This window comes from Ambystoma mexicanum, chromosome 10 (assembly GCF_040938575.1).
Source record: "Ambystoma mexicanum isolate Mex_15411 chromosome 10, UKY_AmexF1_1, whole genome shotgun sequence".
Taxonomy (NCBI): domain Eukaryota; kingdom Metazoa; phylum Chordata; class Amphibia; order Caudata; family Ambystomatidae; genus Ambystoma; species Ambystoma mexicanum.
Genome location: NC_090932.1, coordinates 1,444,165,353 through 1,444,187,072, shown reverse-complemented (window position 1 = coordinate 1,444,187,072; position 21,720 = coordinate 1,444,165,353). Strand labels below are relative to the sequence as shown.

The 21,720-nt window shown below is 47.3% G+C and overlaps 1 protein-coding gene across 1 annotated transcript in view; it reads right to left on the bottom strand.

The window, feature by feature from the left end:
- The window catches only part of NAA25 (N-alpha-acetyltransferase 25, NatB auxiliary subunit), a 1,586,429-nt gene that overhangs the window by 1,296,125 nt on the left and 268,584 nt on the right, over positions 1-21,720 (bottom strand). Inside the window, exon 9 of the mRNA XM_069619501.1 lies at positions 15,730-15,819. Coding sequence (XP_069475602.1) covers positions 15,730-15,819 — 90 coding nt within the window. The remainder of the gene's footprint in view (positions 1-15,729; positions 15,820-21,720) is intronic.

Here is a 21,720-nt window from a genome sequence, read left to right as displayed (position 1 = left end):
AAAAAAAATAAATAAGTTGAACGGATGCCTGGTTTACAAAAATGTCAAGATGGAGGGGATTCATCGCTGAGATTTGCTTCAGCAGGGAGATTGGTTGGCGAGGTTGGATCTAAAGAATGCCTACCTCACTGTACCGATATCAGCAGAGCATCAGAGATTCCTATGCTTCTGCTGGAACAGAGTTGGCAATTCAGATGCCTGCCCGTCGGTTTGGCCTCAGCACCTTGGGTGTGAATGAAAGACGAGGCCAGTAGCAGCGATTATCAGAGACAGGGATGTCCAGATCATAGTGTATTAGGACAACATTCTTATTCTAGTGCAGGGCAGGTTAGTGCTCCAGGAACAGGTGCAGTGGGTGTGTGCTATGATCAATTCCCTGGGTTTTCTGATGTAGACTATTCAGTGCCGAGGCCCAGTCAGAATAGAGTTTTTGGGTTTTGTACTTGATGACAGAAGGGCATCTCTGGAACTGGCACCACTAAAGATGAATGCCATCAAGAAAAAGCTGAGAGCAGTGATCAGGTGTAAGAGTATTTCGCTTTGGAAGCCATCCAGAGTAGTTGGGCATCTGGCAGCATCAACTAAAGCAATCTTTCCCAGCCCACTGCATAACAGGGCCTTGTAGAAGTAGAAAATTCGACATCTACAGCAGGGAGTGTAGTTATCAGTTGGTCCCGTTAGACGAGGAGGTATGATCAGAACGGACATGGTGGTTGCAAAATATGGAAGCGCAAGCAAGGCCAGTTTGGGCGCCAGATGCAGAAATCTAGACAGGTGGCAAATGGTCTGAAGAGGAATTAAAGCAACACATGTATTGTCTACAGAGCTAGCAGGCTCCTTTGCGGTAGAGACGTTTGCCAGGCACAGTCAATTGTTGCATACAGCTAAAATGAACTCTCTCAGCAGTCCAGTGCATAAACCGGCTGGTGGGGTGGGGGGGCGTGAAGTCCAAAGCCGAGTGAGCCAAAAACTTATGGGACCACTGCCTAGAGAAGATAATGGTGACGGCGGAATATCTCCTTTGTGGATTCCATCAACTGGAGGTTACATCCTGCAGTCTTTATGAAGTTGCAGGAAGTATGGGGACCGTTGGACGTCAATCTCTTCGTGTCCAGGTTGAACACACAAACTCCATTATTTCAGCTGGAGAATGGATCTGGGAGCTCTGGGGATGGATCCCTTTCTCCACAGTTGGAGTGGCAGTCCACTACGCCTTTCCCCAAATTCATCATGCTCAAAAGAGTATTCGCAAATGTTTGCAGGGAAGAAGCAGAGTTAGTAGTGATAGTGCCATCATGGAAGTCCCAAGCTTTGTTTCCAGTGTTGATGAAACTTTCCTTGGATTTCCCCAGGAGGATTTCATACAAGCGGGACCTACTGCGAGTACGTCCCGTCAAACAAACCAGTTAGTCACCTCAGGAAATGTGCAACTGCTAGCAGGCAGGGTTTTATACAGAGATGGGAACTGCTGGGGATTTCGCAACTTAGTGCTGAATTCAGAGATTCATGGGCAGCTTCCACGCTTAGGAGCTACGGTGCTGCATGGGACAAAATGGGAAAGCTGGTGCAGTCAGCAGGGTATTCATCCCGTTTCTGCATTTGTAGTGCAGGTTCTCAATTTCCCAGCGAATCTGTCCCAAGATGGGCATTCGATCCAGATCCTAAGAGTATACAGATCAGCTATATCAGCCAGACACGAGAAAGTAGATGGATTGCCAGATAGAGAGCAGCCAGCTATATTGAGTACACTTCAAGATGTGAAGTTACACAAGCCTCACATCCCCAGATACTCAGTGCTGTGGAGGAGGTGGTTTCTAGGATGGCCTGAGAATGGTCAGTTGCCCGTTTCAAAGTTGTCAGGTAAGTTAGGAATGTGGCACGGTTTAGTGTCCTGTAGGAGGCGGACAGACATTAAGGCAGGAGAGTAGCGTTCAGTACAGCTAAACGTACACAGTGCATCCAAGGTGATCTCTTATCTGTATTTTCCAGACAATCCTAAACTCTGTGTGGCGCAATGTATTAAACACTACGAGAAAACAACAGTAGTTGTCAGGCCGATATGGGTGACCCAGTTGCTGATAGCGCACAGGAAACCTTATGCTGTAGCCTCCAACATAATAGCCAAGTGGGTCAGGGCGGTTCGGCAGCTAGCAGGTATTGATCTAAAGTATGTTTGGAGCACATTCAACTAGAGGCGCAATGACATCTAAAGTCCTTGCAGGATATTACGAAGTCAGCAGACTGGTCTGATATGACTTAAGACCTTGTATTTCAAACCAGGATCAGATATCCACGACAGTGCTAGGCAGCTTTGAACAAGCCGATAGCTTTATTTTATTTATTTGCATTTTTAAAGCGCTCACACAGCCTGGAATTCTTTTTGTTGTTGTTGCCTTAGTTGCATATTTATAACGCGCTTAAATACCAAGAGGTTTCTAAGCGCGGACCCAGGGATCAAACCGGTGTTCCTTCGTGTCGTCTTGCTTCCAAGGCATGCACGCTCCCACTGAGCTATCCTCCCGGGAGCTTGCCTTCGGTCTTACACAGAATGAAAATTACCCAGGCTTACAGCTCAGGGGAGTCTCGATTCTATTAAAGACACAGAAGCAAGCATTTTCTCACACAGACACAGATAGTGCATAATACTTTGCAAATGACACATAGTGGCATGTGATAGGATACAGCTTGCATACCCCTACCCCAATTCTGTGATTCTGTTCTTGCTTCGTAGGTGATGAGCAGAAGAGTTCGCGATTCCTCAGTCTGGGCCAACATTCTGGCAATTATCGTTTGAAGTTTTATGCAGTCAGGAGTGACAGGTGTTAAGCAGAGCCACTGCTCGCAATAAGGTTTCGTTGGGAGTTTTTTGTATGAGATATTGAGTTTCTCAGGATTTGGACAATCGTTTGTAGCCAAAAGAAAGCGGAAGGGACCCAGGCAGAATGTGGGACATAGGAGGAGTGGGCCAGGGTTGATGGTCTTTGAGTGGTGCAGGACTACAGAGAACAAGGGACTTTGTAGTCCCTTAAATGTTTGTTTAAGAAACCTTAAAAAAATTAAAAAAAAATAGTAGTTTGAAAGGCTGCTGAGGAGTAGCAATCAAAAAGTGAAGCACCTTAGAGCAAGATCCCAGTTAATACATAAAAGCCCATCTTACAATGATCAAGCTACACCCTGAAACCCCACGCAGGGAACTTATAAGACAGTCTCCGGTCCCTGCTTTAAACCCACTGGGTCCTGGCCTACACTGCAGCGCTGCCTCCCCCAGGCCAAACCACCAAAGATGCAACTTGTTACTCTCCACGCTGCCCTCATTAATTCCAGATCCCTCCCGGCACATGCAATAGATATTAACGATCTGATCACCTCACAGAAACTAGACCTGCTGGCTATCACAGAAACACGGCTCCATCCAGCCGCAGGCCCTGCACTATACCCGACTATGCCAGAATGCTTCACTATACATAGACTTGATAGAACAGATGCTAGAGGAGGTGTCGCCCACATCTACAAAGACTACCTACAAATCAGACCCATCTAGTCCTCACCGGTCAAGAATTGTGAACTCTCATCACTCAAACTCACCTCGTCCTCAGATGATTATCCCTCCACATTATAGACAGCCCAGCCTACATGTCCTTCGAATAGGAAATTATCTATTCATCGGGATCATCAAACCAGCCTCCAGAATAATTCTTGTAGGAGACCTCAATCTAGGCCTCATGACCCTCTAGAGACAGCTGCATTAGCAACGTCTCTGACAGAGCTAGGCTTCACACATCAAGTCACAGAATCCACTCACATTAAAGGGAGATCCGTGGATGGATTTCAACCCTAATAGATTTCCAACACCTCCAATACTCCCTGCCCGTGGTCAGACCACCACATAATCTTCTACTCACTCCCCCTAGAAAAACAACCACCACACACCACCCAGAGTCTATCACCCACTCGCACGGAGCTCGAGAAACATCCCTCAACACAATTACCCCCTCCTCATCCCTCTCGCAAACCAATCACACCAACTACCCAGAGACAGAATTCCGTGCCAACCTCTATGCTACAACCCTAACCAATGCAGTAAAAACAGTAGCTTCCCTCCTCCCAAGAAAAGCCATACCCACTAGCCACATCAACTCCTGGTTCTCCTCTGACCTATCAGAACTACGTTCCAAAAAGAAACAAGCCAAAACATTTGGAAGAAAAAAACCACACCGCTTAACAAATCTACCTTCACCAGCCTAGCCAATGAATATAAACTGGCTATCAACGCCAATTCTGATTTGCAAGAGCTTTTCAAAATTCTCAGAACTAGAGACCCCCTTCCTCTCCACCTAGCGCTAAGACGAAACCTGGTGCAGCAGCGTTCAGAACGCTATGCAAACTAAAATAACCTCCCTACAGCAAATAAATTAACAAGCAGCTGTCAGCCTCACTAACCTACCCACCTTCACCAGATCTCACCACCCCACTATAGCCCTTATGCCTCAGAAACAGCCAATATCCTCAAAACGCTCAAACTTTCTAGATGCAAATGTGACATATGTACAGCCACAATTATCGAAGAATGCTCCGAAATGGTAGTTCCATTTATAACCAGATTCATCAATGCCTCCTTCGCATCCAACCTAGTCCAGTCTAGTCTAAAAGCATCATGGGTACTTCCACTGCTAAAAAAAAACTCACCTCAACCCACTCTCTAACAACTATAGTCCTATCACCACAGTTCCATTCCTCAAGATAGACAGAGCAGCATACATGGAAATTCAGGCCTTTATCTAAGCAAAAATATATCCTAGGCCTACACCAATTCGGCTTCCGTCCAGGTCACGGCACATTAACAGCACTATTAGACATAAAAATGCAATTGGACACCTTCAAAGACTAATGCAAACCCGCACTACTCCTCTTGGACCCATCAGCAGCGTTTGATCTAGTCAACCATGATACATTATGTCACCACCTCACTGCAGCTGCCAACGCTCTCCAATAGCTACCACATGGTTAGACTCCTTCCTATCCAACAGGACCATGAGAGTCTTCTGACATTGTCAGTGCGCCCCCTAACCCACTATCTTGCGGCGTCCCACAAGGGTCTTGTAACTCCCCCTCCTTATACATAATTTTCACCAAACCACTTTGACCTCCCAGACCCTGGGCATCTCTTACACCAATTAAGCCGACACTCAAATCCTCCTTCCCCTGACCAGATTTATCCTGTCACTATTACCATCAACAAAACGTACACCACCATCCAATCCTGGATGGCAGCTAACCATTTAGGCCTGAACGATGAGAACACAGATCCTGCTAGTGGGCTCCCCCGCTCTGCTTAAAAAACTCAGTGGCGAATTTACCTCTTTCAACATAGACTGTCTACAAATACCAATAGCCACAACATTAAAGACTTTGGAGGTATACCTCAACGCTACCCTATCCTTTACCAAACAAGTAAGCGCTATCGCCTCTTCAGCAGCTTACAACACAAAGCTCATTAACGCTGCCAGACACTAACGCTGCCAGACACTTCCGCTCCTCAGCAAGTTGCCTCACCATCGCCAGAGCAACCATTGGAGCAAAACTAGACTACAGCAAAGCCCTCCTATACGGAAACCTCCAAACTCAATGTGGAGAAACTACAGGTCATTCAAAACAATGCCCTAAGGGCAGCCCTGAAAATCTCCAAAAGAGACCATCTCTCAGCCATGAGGAACGAAGTTCACTGGTTACCTGTTCACAAGAGGCTCATCTTCTAAACTCTCCATCACGCACAAATGCCTCTCCAACACCGCCCCCCCAAAACCCAAACCGTAAAATTGAAAGATCCACATCTGCCAGACCAGTAAGAACAACCCACCCAAACCACCTAAACCACCTAACAGTACCAAAAGTGAAAAGGACTAGAGGAGGAGGGAACAGCTTCCCCTCAGTTGCAGCCAAACATTGGAACTCCCTGCCTCCGGAACCAAGAGCGGAAACTGCCTACTGGCTCTTCAGAAGGGCCTTCAAAACATGGCTCTGCCTAACTGGACCCCTCCTTTCAGCAGTCTGGTCAACATTTCTAAGAACCTTCTCCAACCTCTTGAGAATCTCAGCGTAAAACTGGTTTGCAACAGTGCCCTGATACCCAGGGGTTTGGGCGCTTTACAAATGTGTAAAAAAAATAAATAAATGAATAAAAATAAAACACAATATAATGCTGGCCTCCGTGTCTAATAGAATAAAGACTCCCCTGAGCTGTAAGCCTGGGTAAACTTCATCACCCTAGCTTTTCACCAATGGGATTTGGGTTTATATATGCTTAAAAACAAGCAGGTGGCAGCAGATGACAATGCATTACTTACCGTAAAGGCATTTCTGATGGTTGTATCTGCTTAGATTCACATGCTGTGCATAGTCCGACATCCAGTGGTCACTGCGGAGTATTGCATTTTGTTTTTTGTAGACGAAAATGGGAAGTCGGCAAGGCGTGTCTGTAACGCTATCCCTATAGTGACGTGCAGTGTACCCACAATCCCTCACGCGTCGAGGTCCCTCTGTATTCTTTTGCCCTGAGGGAGCCTATTAGATGTGAGTGAGTACAGAAAAGAGAGATATAGAAGAAAGTCTATGTTCCTTCCATGAGAGCGGGGATGAAGGGTGGGCGCATGTGAATCAAAGCAGATACAACCATCAGAAATGCTTTTACGGTAAGTAATGCATTGTCTTCTGATGTTTGTTAATCTGCTTAGAATCACATGCTGTGTATAGACCAGCAAGCAGTACCCGGAGTTGGAGGTGGGTTGTGAGAAGGAACAGTAGAGAAAATATGTCTTAATACTGCTTGTCCCACCTGGGAATCAGATCTAGAGTGGGCATCTAGACAGTAGTGTTTTGTAAAGGTGTGAACAGAACTCCAGGTTGCTGCTTTGCAAATTGACTCAAACGGGACATTTGCAATGAAAGCTATGGAAGCCCTGGTTCCTCGAGTGGAGTGTGCTCTTGGGATAAAGGGTAGTTCTCTCTTAGCAAGAGAGAAACAGAGTGATGCATTGTACAATCCATCTAGAAATAGTGGATTTCGAAACTGCATCTCCTTCTCTTCCTGATGCCACCGAGACAAAGAACTGATTAGTCTTTCTCAATGGTCTAGTTCTTTCCATATAAAACATCACTGCTCTGCGAAAATCCAGTATGCAGGCTCTTGTCAATTAAGTTTGAAGGATTCTGAAAGAACGTTGGTAGTTCTATTGACTGGTTGACATGGAATTTAGAGATAAATTTTGGTGCAAACCTAGGATGTGTGCGTAGAACCACCTTATCCTTGTGAACTGTTACAAAGGGGTCTAGTACAGAGAGCGCTTGTAGTTCACTTACTCTCCTAATGGAGGTTATAGCTATTAGAAAAGCAGTCTTAAGAGTGAGGTCTTTAAGTGTTGCTTTGTGCATGGGTTCAAAGGGTGACCCCATGAGCCTGCTTGGTACCACATTTAGGTCCCATCCGGGAGCGGGGTTAGCTATGGGAGGGTGCATCCTCTTCACTCCTTCCATGAAGGCTTTAATAATTGGGACTTTCCACCATGACACCAAGTTGGGAAGTGGTGTATGCGGAAAGTGCAGCTAAATGGACTTTAATAGAGTTCAACACCAAGCCTGAGTCTAGTAGGCGAGTCAGGTACAGAACAATTTGTGTGGGAGAGCAGTCAACTGGGTTGATGCTCCTTCCCCTACACCAGATGACAAATCTTTTCCATTTGCTAGAATAACAGTGATGAGTGTTAGGCCTTCTAGCCTCCCTGAGATGGTCCATGCATCTCTGCGGGAGTTGTAAATATCCAAATTCTATGATCTCAGGAGCCAGGCTGCTAGGTTCATGGTCTGAGGGCTTGGATGTAGTGTCCTGCCCTTGTCCTGTGACAGCATGTTGTACGGGCAGGGAAGTTTCACTGGAGGAGATGGGGACATCTCCAAGTGAGCGAACCAAGGCTGTCTGGCCTACATAGGGGCCACTAGTATCATGGTAACTTGTTCCTGGTGCATCTTGTGCGCTATCTTGTTGAGAAGGGGAGTCGGGGGGGAAAAGCGTGAACAAATTTCCCTGACCATGGTATCGATAACCGTTCCCCTTGGATTGGTTCTGGGGGTACCTGGAGGCGTAATCTTGTCATTGTGAGTTCTCCAGAGTTGCGAACAGATCTATTTCTGGGAATCCCCATTGTGTGAAGACGTCGAAGATGAGGTCATCGTGTAACCGCCATTCGTACTCAGAGGGAAGTCTCTGCTGAGTTCGTCTGCTAGCAGATTGAGTTCCCCTGGTACATGTTGCGACAGTAGGAACATGTGTTTTGAGAGCCCACTTCAGATGTTCTGGGACAGCTTGGACAGTCCTGGAGAGCGAGTGCCCCCCTGCTTGTTGAGGTAGTACATGGCTGTGGTGCTGTCCGTGAGGACCATCACTGTCTTCCCTTGCAGGTGTGCCTGGAAGGCTTTCAGTGCCTTGAACACAGCTAGTAGCGCCAGTAAGTTTATGTGCTTGGATGCTACGCTCGGAGTCCAGACTCCGTGAGCAGTCTGATGGGATAGGTGAGCCTCTCCCATCCTGCGAGGGATGCGTCTGGTTAGAGTGGCTTCCACTGCGGGGGTGGCAAATGGTTTCCCCATTACCAGGTTTTCCTTCGACCACCACAGTAGCGAGAGAACCAAGGCCTGCGAGACCACCACTATATCGTCCCATTGTCCGCTGGCCTGACACCACTGGCTGTTGAGCCACTCTTGCATTGGGCGCAGGCGCGCGTGAGGTACGAAATAAATACATGACACCATCATTCCTAGTAAGCGCATTGCTTTGCGTACGGTCGCCTCTCGACCGGCCACATATTGAGGGATTTGAAACAGCATGTTTTGGACCCTGTCGCAGGTGAAGACGAGGCCGTCCTTTGTTCGAATTAGAGCCCCTAGGAATTGTGAGGACCATCACAATTGGCTGGGGTCTAAGCTGGACTTCTTCTCGTTGAAGGGGGTCTAAGCTGGACTTCTTCTCGTTGGAGAAGCCCAGTTTAAACAAAAGGTCTACAGTCTTTTGGGTATTTGAAAAGCATGTTTCGTTAGAATCCCCTGTTATGAGCCAATCGTCGAGGTAAGGGTATACCGGGATGGACAGCCTGCGCAGGTGGGCCGCTGCCACTGCCAGTACCTTCGTGAATAATCAGCGCTGATGCTATGCCGAAGGGTAGCACTCTGAACTGGTAGTGTTTGCCCTCTATCATGAACCTGAGGTATTTCCTGTGCGCTGGCAACATTAAAATATGAAAGTATGCATCTTTCATGTCCAGTGTTGTCATGTAATCTCCCTGTGAAAGCAGGGGGGGGGGGGATTACCTCCTGTAGAGTCACCATACGAAACTTGAGATTTGATGAATTTGTTCGCTGGGCGCAGATCTAGTACAGGGCGCATGGTTAAGTCCTTTTTGGGTACAAGGAAGTACACTGAATAAATACCTTCCGTTACCTGGGATAGAGGCACGACCTCTATAGCTCCTTTTTCAAGTAGTTGGTCCACTTCTTGCAGAAGGATGGCGAGGTGTTCTGGCGACATGCGTCGCCCCCTTGGGGGTCTGTACGTAGGGGAACTGTTGAATTCTATACAGTAACCGCGGGCTATGGTTGATAGTGCCCAGCGGTCTGATGTTATACCCTCCCATGCTGGAAGAAAGGATGTTAACAGGCCCCCGAAGCATGGGAGGGGACCTGAATCCTTGAGTCATTTGGTGTTGGTGGCTTGGGAACCTCTAGGGGTGGGACCCCGACCTCTTCCCCTTGCCACGACGTTGTCCTCTTTGGTTATATTGTCCACTGGTGCCTTGGTTAGAGGACCAGTTACCTGCAGAGTATTGTTGCTGGCGTTGGCCTCGAAAAAAGCGTTTGTTGCCATAACCACGTTTGTTGGGAGGCCTTGAAATTTGGTCTAGTGTTTTGATTGTGTCAAATTCTTTCTTTGCGGTCTCTAGTGCCTCATCCACCGCCTTACCAAAGAGGTTTGCATCTTCTATAGGTCTGTTAGAGATGCTTTTGTTTCAGGTTTAAAGCCTGAATTACATAGCCATACATGGCGTTGGAGGAGGATTCCTTGGACTAGGGAACAGCCAGCCGTTTCTGCAGCATCCAGAGTATTTTTAATGATGCTTTGGTTGTCTAAGGTCCCTTCAGTCACCGTGGCTAGAAGCAGAGTACGTAGGGGTTCCGGTACCACCTCAATGTCCTTACGTAGTTTGCTCCATTGTGCATCTGTTTAACTTGCCAGCAGAGAGTTGTTGGCAATTCTTGCGGAAAAGGCAGCTGAGGCTGTAATCCTTTCCTAGGGCATACAATTATTTACCCTCTTTATCTGGTGGTGCCTCGCTAGTTGACAGCGGGACCCCTGCTCTCTTTCTGGCATTTGTCACCACTAAGGAGTCTGGTACAGAGTGGCCCCTGATGTATAACGGGTCCGATGGAGAAGGACAATATTTTGCTATCCTCGGGTTGACCCCTCTGATCAACGCGGGAGTGGATAGTGAAGGAATAATTAGTCTCTTTACTGAGGCGAGAAGGGGAATGGTTTGGCTTACAGGGGGTTTCTCCTTAATGATCTTTTCTACAAAGTTGATGTCAGGAGAAGTTTCCCCGGTCTCGATCTCGAAATGCGCTGCTGCCTGCGTAGAAGTGCATTTAAGGTAGGTTGATTGTCTATAGGTGATGTATTCCTAATAGGTGAGTCTTTGGGTGGGGACAGGGTCTGAAAACACTGATGGGGACTGCCAGGGCTGTGAAGCGCCTTCTTCTGGGTCTTCTTCGAAGCCCCCCCCCCCCCCCCCATCACCCATATCCGGGTTGTCTTCAAAACCTTCCTCCTCTAGGTTTTGTTCCCCTTCATTGCCTAGGAAATCATCCTCCTGAAAGTGGGGGTCCTCTCCAGTGAGGTCATATAAATCTACATCCTCTTGGGCGGGGGGGGGGGGGGGGGTCAAACAGCCTGGGGTACTTGGCCCTGGGATCCTCCTGAGGTCCCCCTCTTGATCTCTTGGGTGTTGGAAGGTTCTGAGTCTCCATAAACCTGTCCATTTTGTCCATACAGAACTGGAGTCTCTCTAGGGTTTCGTGAGGTACCCCGGAGCGGTCACGGGGGCTGGGGGGGCCTTCCATTAGAAAATACTTCGACCTATCCCATAACGTTGAAGAGAGGTTCCCCTTGCCTTCTGGAAAGCCTTCTCGTAGGCTATGAGTCCCTCTCGACGGAGGGGGCAGTTCCTGCCTTCCTTCTGACCTTTTCGGCGTCTCCCGGGCTTTATGAGCGGTGATCGACGTTTCTTTTGTCGTCCGTCTCTGGCTATCGGTGGAAATAATCTGGCCAGGCTCTCGACAACTAAACTGTCCGTCGAGGGTACCTCCGGCGTCGACGTTACAGGCGTCGCTTGCTCTACGCCGACGGGCGCTCCGACGGTGCACGTCTGACGGTTTAGTGATAGCACCCTTATCTGGGGGTAGCCCAGTCGCTAGTCATGCTTGCAAGGGGGGCTTCAGACGCTTACGGTCTGAGGATGCCGCCGGTAGGACCTGCATCTCCATTGGCGCCAATGTCCTCTTCGTCTTCGACGAGGAAGAGCTGTGGGTTGGGTGCTTATGGGAGTGTTTTCTGTGTGCTTCGTCGCTGGGGTGTTCATCCCCCATAAGCAGGGCGTGAGCCGAGCTTGTCGGGGCCGGGGACAGACGAGGAGCATGAACGCTCCTTAGAGAGGTCTACGACTTCCGAAACGGACGTAAGGTTGTCACATTCCTCTTCACTTTCGGCGGCGGGTGATGAATCAGACCTAGACATGGCATAGGCTGCCCACCTTTTGACCCTACATTCTTTTAAAGTCTTCGGCTTAAGGAGCTGACAGGCCGTACAGCAGTCTTCTTTGTGGTCGAGGGGCAAGCAACCGTTACACCTTTTACGCGGTCTTTCCAGGTAAACTTGCCTTTGCAACGCGGGCAAAACCTAAAGGGTGTCCTCTCCATAGCTGAGGAACCGATTGCATGCGACAACCCTGAAGGAAAGGGAGGGGCAAGGGAAAGGCATTCTCAAAGAGAAACAATAAATGTCCCACAACCCCACTCTCCCTACTTTATTCGGCCATCGAGGCCAGGCCACGTGTTCGGCGAACGCCGAACAACCTCCTCCGTCGAAGGCACCCCGTCAGAGATCTTGATCGGCGGTGAACAGCTTCGCAGCTACGACGCCAAAGGAGGGATGTAAGTAATAATATAAGTTAAGGACGACCATAGGTCGAATAAAGTTTTTTGCAATGTCTCTCGAGGAGCTCTGCGTATAGGCGACCAATATCTGGCCGGAAAAAATCTTAGGGACCTCGACGCGTGAGGGATTGTGGGTACACTGTACGTCATTATAGGTATAGTGTTACAGACACGCCTTGTCGACGTCCCCTTTTCGACTATGAAAAACAAAATGCAATACTCCGCAGTGACCAATGGATGTCGGACTATGCACAGCATCTGATTCTAAGCAGATTAACAAACATCAGAAACAAGTTTACCATATTTGCATTATTTTTTATTGTGCACATTCGCGTTTACAAAGTATGGCAACTAAACGTGGCTAGAAATGCCATGCTACAAGATTGTTGCTTGCTTCATTGACCATATTGTGTTTTGGCCTTCTTCCTGCCAAAGCAGGTCAAGAAATCCCTTATAAGGTCATGCACTTGCCTGGGAAGACTGCTGCTTTCGCCGGCTAGAACTACCTTTGCGTGTGCAGACCATGAACGGGGTGGGGCTGTGTATTCCCACTTTACATCGAAGGTACCAGAAGTCTACGTGTGGGGCAAATTGGCCAACTACTGGCTTTATGAATGGTGCAGATCCTTACCACTGGTAGGCTTGGACTTGCTGCCAGCTTTGATTTTGGATACAGAGAGGACATCTGCAGCCATTTATTCAGAAAATTGTGGTCCCAAGAATGCCTCGAAGAGCAGCCTGCTGAAGATTCGGAGACTACTTCTGAAGTGAGCCAGCCTCCCCCTTCCAGTAGTCAACCCGGTGAAGCCTTGCTCCTCTGCCTGATCTCTGAAGATTGAGCAGTGCATCAGCCCTTGGACTACTGGGACAAACTAGTCTTGATTCTAGAGAGGATCATGCTTGGTGGCCTGACCAGCTCTCTCATGGGCTAACTCGCCAGAAGGGCCACTGTTAAACATCAAGAGTCCAGTTTGTGCCAAAAGTCACCTTCTCCCTAAATTTCAGCGTCCCTGCTTGAAGGCATCCTATCCTGGAGCAGCTTCTGTGATCACGACTAGGACAACGCCTATAATAGCCTTTGCGCATAGACCATCACTGGACCTCGCCTTTCTCCAACCTGTGAAGTGTCCTGAAGAGGCGTGCACCAGTGGTTTTTGCTTTTTGTCGAGAGAGGTTGCATCTTGCAGCTGCCGCCGACGGAAGAATCCTCAAACTTTCAACTCTTGGGCACCTGTCACCAGAACCAACAGTGGAAGATCGGGTCCCCAGTGACCCGCAGCTGATCCACATCGACATCTGGGATAATCAAGAGTCAAGGAAGTAAACGAAATGCATCTCCTAATGGATCCCACGGCGGGGGAACCTAAGTCCCGGGATCTCCACACGACCTGCCTAGTCACGCATTCACCTCCCCGGTTCCCCTTAGCGATGGAATGAAAGTTTATTCCATTTGATCTAAAAGCTCATCTAAAAGATGAGAAAATAAGTTTACTGGCTTGTAACGCTGAAGTAACTTCTGGAACATTTTCACAACCACAAGAACTCTTCCTACATCTGTCCCCTCTCCTAAGAAGCTTTGTGAATTTTGGGCACAAGGACACACATCACAGGGTTAGGACTTGTAAAGCTGAGCATCATTACTGTGAACTGGTTTCATTCTACTGCATCACTACTTGACTTCTTTCTTGTTTTTTTTAGCTAGGGTATACATCCCTATAAACAAAGGTTAACTATATGTATTTGATAATTGAGTTTTGTGTGATATTACTACCTGCTTAATTCATTTTCTTAGTTTGTTTTTGGGCCTATAATAGAGTATTTCTGTACTTGCCCGTCTAAATTGAATCATTGTGTGGTTCACTGTGTGGACTCATTGGGGACACGTGACCCCACTCATTTTCTCCCGAGACTAATCCTTGACCATTCCACGCTTATCTTGATTGGGTTTGGCTAACCTCAGAGTTCACCTGTTCACTGTAACTAGGGTGTACTCCCAAAATCTCTCCACCAGGCAGATTCTAGAAATCCATCTTAATAATGGCCCATCAAACCTCCCCCACAGTACACAGCATGGAGGTGTTCTTTTCAAATCTGTTAATACACCAAGGCAACATGGAGTGTTGTAGCATCATCCCGTCACCAACAGCACTCCGGTGTGACAAAGGAACGCCCATGTCTCTAGGAAATCTGTGATCGTGCATCCACAGGGGTGTGAGGTGTCTGTGCTATGGTTTGGATTGTGGGGTTTGTGGCAGGCTAGGAGAAGAATTCCCAAGTTGTGTACAAGGGGTAACCTCTTGTTGGCGGATGCAGACCGATTTCAAAATACCTAAAATGAGACAGACCTATCAAGCTATAGATGGGAAAAAGGCAGAAAGTCTCTAGAGCATTGGCCGTGTTTGGGGCAGGGGGAGTGATCATGAGATTGTTGAGCTCATCTGAAGTAGTTTGGAGGTGGTCCACCACAAAGTGGCAGGTTCAATACCATTTCTACTGCATCAACGTGGGGCTTGGTGGACTTGCTTACAGATGGATTACATACATCAAGTCAGATTCACGCGCATCGCAAGGTCATATAGATATGGTGCAGATCAATTCAGTCTATGGTGACATGTTCCACATGCTGCAAAGCTGAATAAATGGGCTGAGGAATGACTGGATATTTTCAAAAACACTCCATTGCCACTATCTGAACAGCTGGCAAGTCTAGCATTGGAGGTGAAAGACTAAACACCACCCGCATTTTTGAAATCCGCAAAGAAGAAAAATCTAAATATAAGTGCAGTACACTACCCCCCACCAATGACCTGGAGCTTACACTCTAAACAGAGCATGTCAGTGTGCGTCTGTACTGCCACTTACAGGAGTAGTAGAAAGAAACCATGCAGCAGATGGGAGTAGAAAAGCTTAGGTCATCAAATTAAAACCACTGGCAAGCTGTGGCAACTATATCCAGTCACACTGGATTGACAGGCAAAGCTGGAGGGTGGGTTCAGAACCTTTACGTTTTGAAGTTTATAGTGTGCAAAAATGCGCAGAGTGCCAACCCCAACTAGGACAACATCCCAGAAGTATGGAGGAAAGGAGATGGAAAGCAAGAAACATTCTTACAAGCCAAACGCAACAGCTGATCTTAAAACACCCAAGATGTTCTTTGCAGTACATGACATTAGTTACCAACACTACTTTATAAATGAGTAACCGCAATATGGTGGTGAGGTGCACAGTATAAAAGCCAAATAACATTTCGCATTTATTTTTTTGTTTACAAGACATTGTAATATATTCCCAAAATAATTTGGGAGCTGTAGCAATATTTAGTGTCATAGATGTATCGTGCCAATATACTTTATGAATAAAATGAATCTGCAAAAGAGTAGCTTTATTTTTCCATATATTTGCAATTCCAAAGTCTAAAGTAAATAACACTATGCATGCTTATTGACTTCAAAGGGAGGCATGCACTAAATAACTTACTGCTCTCCTTCTGTAGGTGGGTTCCAGGATTCATCGATAAGATGAAAGGCTGAGTCGAAGTAACTGAGATAAAACTGCCAATCATCTGAGCTGCAGAACCATGAGAAAAAAGGAGAAAGCAAAAAAATCAAGCTATCACATAAGAAGCAGTACATTATAAAGTTAGTATCTACACTAGATCTGCGTAACCATATCCATGTCTGTGCTGCTCTAGTCATGCCAACATAGCAGTGGTACCAGGTGTTCCTTTCTTGCTTTAACTAGCAGACGGAACTGTTAGACCCAAATAATACAATTTGAGTGCAGGATGCAACTCCTTCTCATAGAGCTACACTATGTGATTTGAGGAGTTTAGGGCAAATTGGGTTGTTCCAAATGAGATGTGGAGTGATGTCTAAAGACTAGAGCAATTACCCACTATGGTAAATCTATAGTGTAGACCAAAAAAAAAAATGAAACAAAATACAAAAATAAGAACATGTGGTAATCTTCTTCCTTATTAATTTCTGCCTCAGATTCCTCATCTTCAGAAATCTGCCTTTTTCTACAGCCGCCAGGTTTCACCGTGCAGCACCAGGGTTGACTCCTTAACGGTTAATAAGTGACAGTGACAAGCCCATCCATCCATCCATACAACTGAGTCGCCAGCACCATCATTCACCTATTCAACTGCAAATAAAGATCACACAAAAAACGTTCATAGCTGTTATAATTAAAATTAGTGATTATTTAAGTACTTAAATCCAATAAAATGATGGTCCAACTCCTAATAGAACTTGTGAAAGAAAAGAAGTTGGACAAAGCCTGCCGTTCTTGCTGAACTGACCACCAGGAATGCAAACTAGGACAAAAGTCTCAAAAAAGGACACAAGAACAGGCTCAAAAGGAGCCATTAGTAAAGTTGCAACTAAATTAATGTCTGCCGAAGGTGTCATGAATGGCGTAGGTGGCTAAGCATATGGGAGCTTCTGGAGACATCTTAGAACCACAGATACAATTGTGAGCCTGGTTAGTTAAGAAAAAGTAGTTTAGTAATATTTCACTGTGCCACTATTGAAATTGGATTTGGCAAACAACAAAAAAAAACTCCAAAACCATGCAGCTGCAGCACAAGTCCATCTCTCGATGACGCACTTACTTGTGGACATGCATGTGTAATAGGCTGAGATAGTTGAGGACAGGTACTCTGCCTGAAAATCACATCAAGAACCAACTTGGGGATATCCCAATCCTTGTGCCAACTTCTCAATATACAGTCATGTAGGTGCAGTGTCCTTGCATTTTGGTGAAGCACACCACTACAAGCCTGCATCAGATAATCTCTAAACTATCCTCAAACAGGGCAGAATATCAAAAATGAATGGAATAAGGTCTTCCACGCAATCCAGATCATGGTGATTGCGCTCTGCATCAACTTTCTAAGCTAAGGAATCGGCTAAAACACATACACCAGGTGATGCTCACAGTGAAACATCAGTGCATCGACCAGGGCGCCTCAGGCAGCAAACTCTGGAGCAGAAGATCCTTCGCTTGAGGATTAAAAAAAAAGGTAGATGTGTGCAAGTGCGCAAACTGAGAAGATCTGCTCCAAAATGTACTCATTCAGCTCGCAACAGCATACACTAAAGAGCAGATGGCATTCAGCTGAGTGTTCAGACTGCCAGCAAGGCGGGACACTGTCATGGACCACTCAATTAACCAAAATAAAATGAGTATTGCCAACCTGCACTGTTTGAGCAATCCGCAATGCCCATTTTATAAAGTGTGCGGCCGTAGGGCCGTCAGTGAGGACCTGGAGAGTCTAACCTCTGATGGATGTTAAGGAATGCTAGGTGAACTCCTCAGTGCCAGCAAGTTGATGCGGCAGGAATTCTTCTGGCAATTTTGAGATTTATATAACCCAAGCTATCCGATAGAACAAAAGCAATTTGACCAGAAGGAAAAGCACTGGTTCATGGAAGAGAAGCATGGCGTAGGGAGGAAATCCCTATAAGCGGTGAAAGACCACATCAAAAGAAAAATCGTATTCTTTATAAAGGATAAACGATATGTCATCTGTACCAATCTACAGCAGGGGTATTCCATTGCCTGGCAGATAGAGAAGATTAACATGTTGCTAGAAAAGAGTAACCAGGGTGAAGCATGTCAAGGCCCGTTGAGGCAGATTGCAGTGACCCACTGAAGACGAATTGACAGCTACCAGAGAAACCCAAGACTATGAAACCTCTAACCCGTTGGCATCACTCGCCCCACGCTTCTACAAATCAGAGACTCAAGGCCCACCTCTTGAAGGAGGCTCTCTTCCACACCTACGCCATCACAGCGTGCCACCTAACTCGCTAGACTACGCCCACCTATCTCCTCACCACACATTAGAGCTGTACCTTCTCTGTCCCCCCCCCTGTATCCGACCACCCACTTCATATCTGTTCTGTTACCACTGAAAAGCGCTGCATTATGTATCTTTATTGGTGTATTCCTCTGTAAAGCGCTCTGTTGCTTCTGAAAGCTAGGTCCATGCTCAAATACCATAATAATAAAGAGCCATAAAGTGGTGTGTGCGCCAGGGTAAAATATTTAAAGATTGCCCTGGCCCTCTCAGGAAAGGACCTGGGGACCGTTGTGATGTGGTCTCACTACGAGGTAAAAGTCACAATTCTGGCAGCAGCATTCAGTCGAGACTAGAGGTGCAAAAGACTATGTGGGACGATGTCACGATAGTGAATTGCAATAGACCCGCTACACTCCAATAGTGGCAACAAGCGAAGACAACAATGCTGTCTGTCCCTCCTCCCCCCCTCTGCCCACAGGAATGGTCCCAGTGGTTTTAAGATGATTAGGTAAACATGAACAGAACTAAAAACCGAGACTTTCCATTCCATAGCCAATGAAGAGTTCAAGACTGTGCCTAGGGATCTGAAAACCCAAGTCCATTTAAGCTCAACTAGGACAGGAGCTTCGTTAACAAGCATTAATAAAGTAAGATAGGTGGAGCTAACGCAATCTTGGACTTTGTTAGAGGGTCACTAGGACCATTAAGCTAAGGCTGGCGATAATGATGGTACAATATTCCTCAGGGTACGGAGCCGAAGCTACCAATGAAAGATTTTTAACCGGTTTAATTTTATGAAAATTTGCTGCACAAAGTAACCAAAGCCTGAGGTGGCTGTTAAAAGAATGATAAACGGTCAAAGAATTCAGCAGGTGAAATATCTCCTTTGACTAATTTGCAGACTTGTCAATGCACACAGTAGTAAAACATTCACTTCCATAATTGCTAACTTAAGCTAAGAGACTAGGCATGTAGCATGAACAGTTCAAATAAAAAGGAGGTTTCATTCACCTGCTCCTGTCGTAGAGATTGCGATGTGTGACAATGGTTAATATACCATTTGTCAGGGAAGAATTTGCATTTACCCACCATATATTTAAATAGAACACAGCAGCTGTGTTAAGGATTTCAACCAGGCAACACACCTTTGTCTAAGCCTAGGATGTAGCGTTCAATTGAGATGCCTTTCTCTTTATTTTATGAGGATTCAATTTGAGATGGTACACAACTCGTCTCACACCACCTTTTTCAAATACCCTGGGTCGCAATGGACCATTAACCAGGCTGGTTGGTGAAATTGCAATATTTATTTTTTTTTTAAATTCAAAAGAAATCGTACCATTTTTAATATGGTCAGCAAAGACCAATGGGGTGATAATTAAAATGAACATGGAAGCAATGTACTTGGTTAACCTTTTCCTAGAACATATACAAAGCACAAGTGAATAGGAGCACTGTTTGAATTAGGATAGATGGCACCCAAGGTAAGGTTCCCTCCTGCAATGTTCCCTCAATACACAATTAATCAGATTCTGAGTGGATAGAAAGAAGCAGCAGGTAGTTGGGAATAAGGGGCAGCAAACAATCAAAATCCGACCTTCCCTCACAAAATAAGAGGCGAAAATGTTAAATCCCTTGCAGTGGCATTAAATGACACCCTGGGACAAATACATAATTAATGTGCAGTTAAATGTATGAGCCAAATAGGATCTCACCACAACAGGAATGCATAAACACTAGCAATCACAATGCAATGGATCAACAAGAAGCATACAATTCGAAAATGAGTGAAAAGTTAGAACATGCTGCAGCCGAACGACACGTTGGAAAGTTGCAATTTTCTCAATTCCCTCTTTAAATGACCCAAACGGTTTAAGAAAAACAGGTGAAATACTGAAAATCGCAATGCGGTTTTTGGTCTGGGCGACAGATGTATATCACAGGGACAATATCAAAGTGAAAGGATGGTAGTAGCTGAAGATATGGATGAGATTTTCAGGGTGGAATGAGGTTCAGTTTTAGGAAAATAGAGTAGTTAAAATGAAAACTTCGGATTCCAAGATGGCCGCCGTCCCCTGAAGCCGCACGATCCCCGCTCTGCCCGGACGGCATTCAAAAAGAGATAAAAAGCTGTATCAAACCCACCAAAGGATCCATCGGTCCCTGCAAAGTGGATTGGAACCAGGACGCAACACGCTCCCGAAGAAACAGGCCCCAACGAACTGGCTGGGGGGTGCTGGACCACCGCAGAGACCCGAAGGCCGAGCCTGGGGGCGTTGGAGAGCTGGAGAGCCGGAGGGACCGCGGTGGTGCCCAACCTCCCAGCGCAATAGACCAGCATCCCCCGCGACCCGGACCGAGGGAGCGGCGGGGCACAAAAGCCTGTGGCCGCCGCCCCCCCCATCCCAGACCCGCTGCGCAGCGACTCACCGAGTGATCCCGGAGGCAGCTGAAGCACTGACACGGGGCGGCGGGAAGAACCAAACGCTCCCCCCCACAGCTCCCGAGAGGACCCGGAGCACGGACATAATGACGGGGCCCGGCGGAGGTGGCCCGGACCCAGCAGGCTGGTAAGGCGCGTCCGGCCCGACCGCCCCTAGGCGCCGCGCAGCACGGAGGTGAAAGCTCCATCCCCACCCACGTGGCGCAGCGTTGGAGGAGCCGCTGGGTGAAGCGCTCCGGGCCGCCCACTACCTGCAACCCACCCCGACCCGCTCACGGGCACACGGATACTGCCGGGCTGCCAAAATCACCAATAGAGGCCCAAAATATCATTATCCCCGCCCGGGAGTCATACCAATGGATCTAATCTGGGGGAACATCTAACATCAGCGTGGGGTACACACCACGGACCAACGCTGCCCACAAGGGGGGAAAACCCAGATAGCAGACCCAGGCCCCCGCAAGACACCACGAGCAGGTGCCATACCAGCCAACAAAGCCCCCGGGCTGGGTCAGGAGTTCCCCGCCCGAAATCTGAGCCGCAATACACGCTGCTGGCGAAGATACAGTGAAGCCCGCTGTGAGAGGGGGGACGAAAAACACCCGAGGACCCACACAGACCCGGCCCCGCAGGACCTAAACGCGAAACGAGAACTGGCCCCGGAGCTCTCTTCATCTCCTCCGGGCTCGTGCCGGGCCAGCCCCGCCTCCCCAAGAAACAGATGCCAGGCGCTAGACAAAGGAATACCCCTGCAGGAGCCAGAGCCACGGCGAAAACACGGGGTAAACAGCTGGAACAATACTGGGGGCACCTCCAAGACGCAAACCAACATGAGGAAGTAGAGGAATCAAGTACTGAACTAGGAACGGCCACAGCAGCTAACACGATGGCACTGAGCAAGGAGGACCTACAAGACTGAGAAACATGGAAAACAGAATAATGGAGGCCCTCCAAACCCAGCTAGGCACAATCCGGGACGAACTGAAATCCTCCCTCCAGGAGGTAAAGAAAGACATGGTGGAACTGGGAGAAAGAGTGGACACAGTGGAAAGAGGCCTCTCAGACATAACAGAAGAAGTGAAACAGAATAGCCTCCTCCTAGAACAGATCGCCAGGGCCACACATAATCTAGAGCTACAGGCGGAGGACCTCGAGAACCGCTCACGAAGGTCCAACATACGGGTCAAGGGCTTGGCCGAAACGATTGGAGACAAAG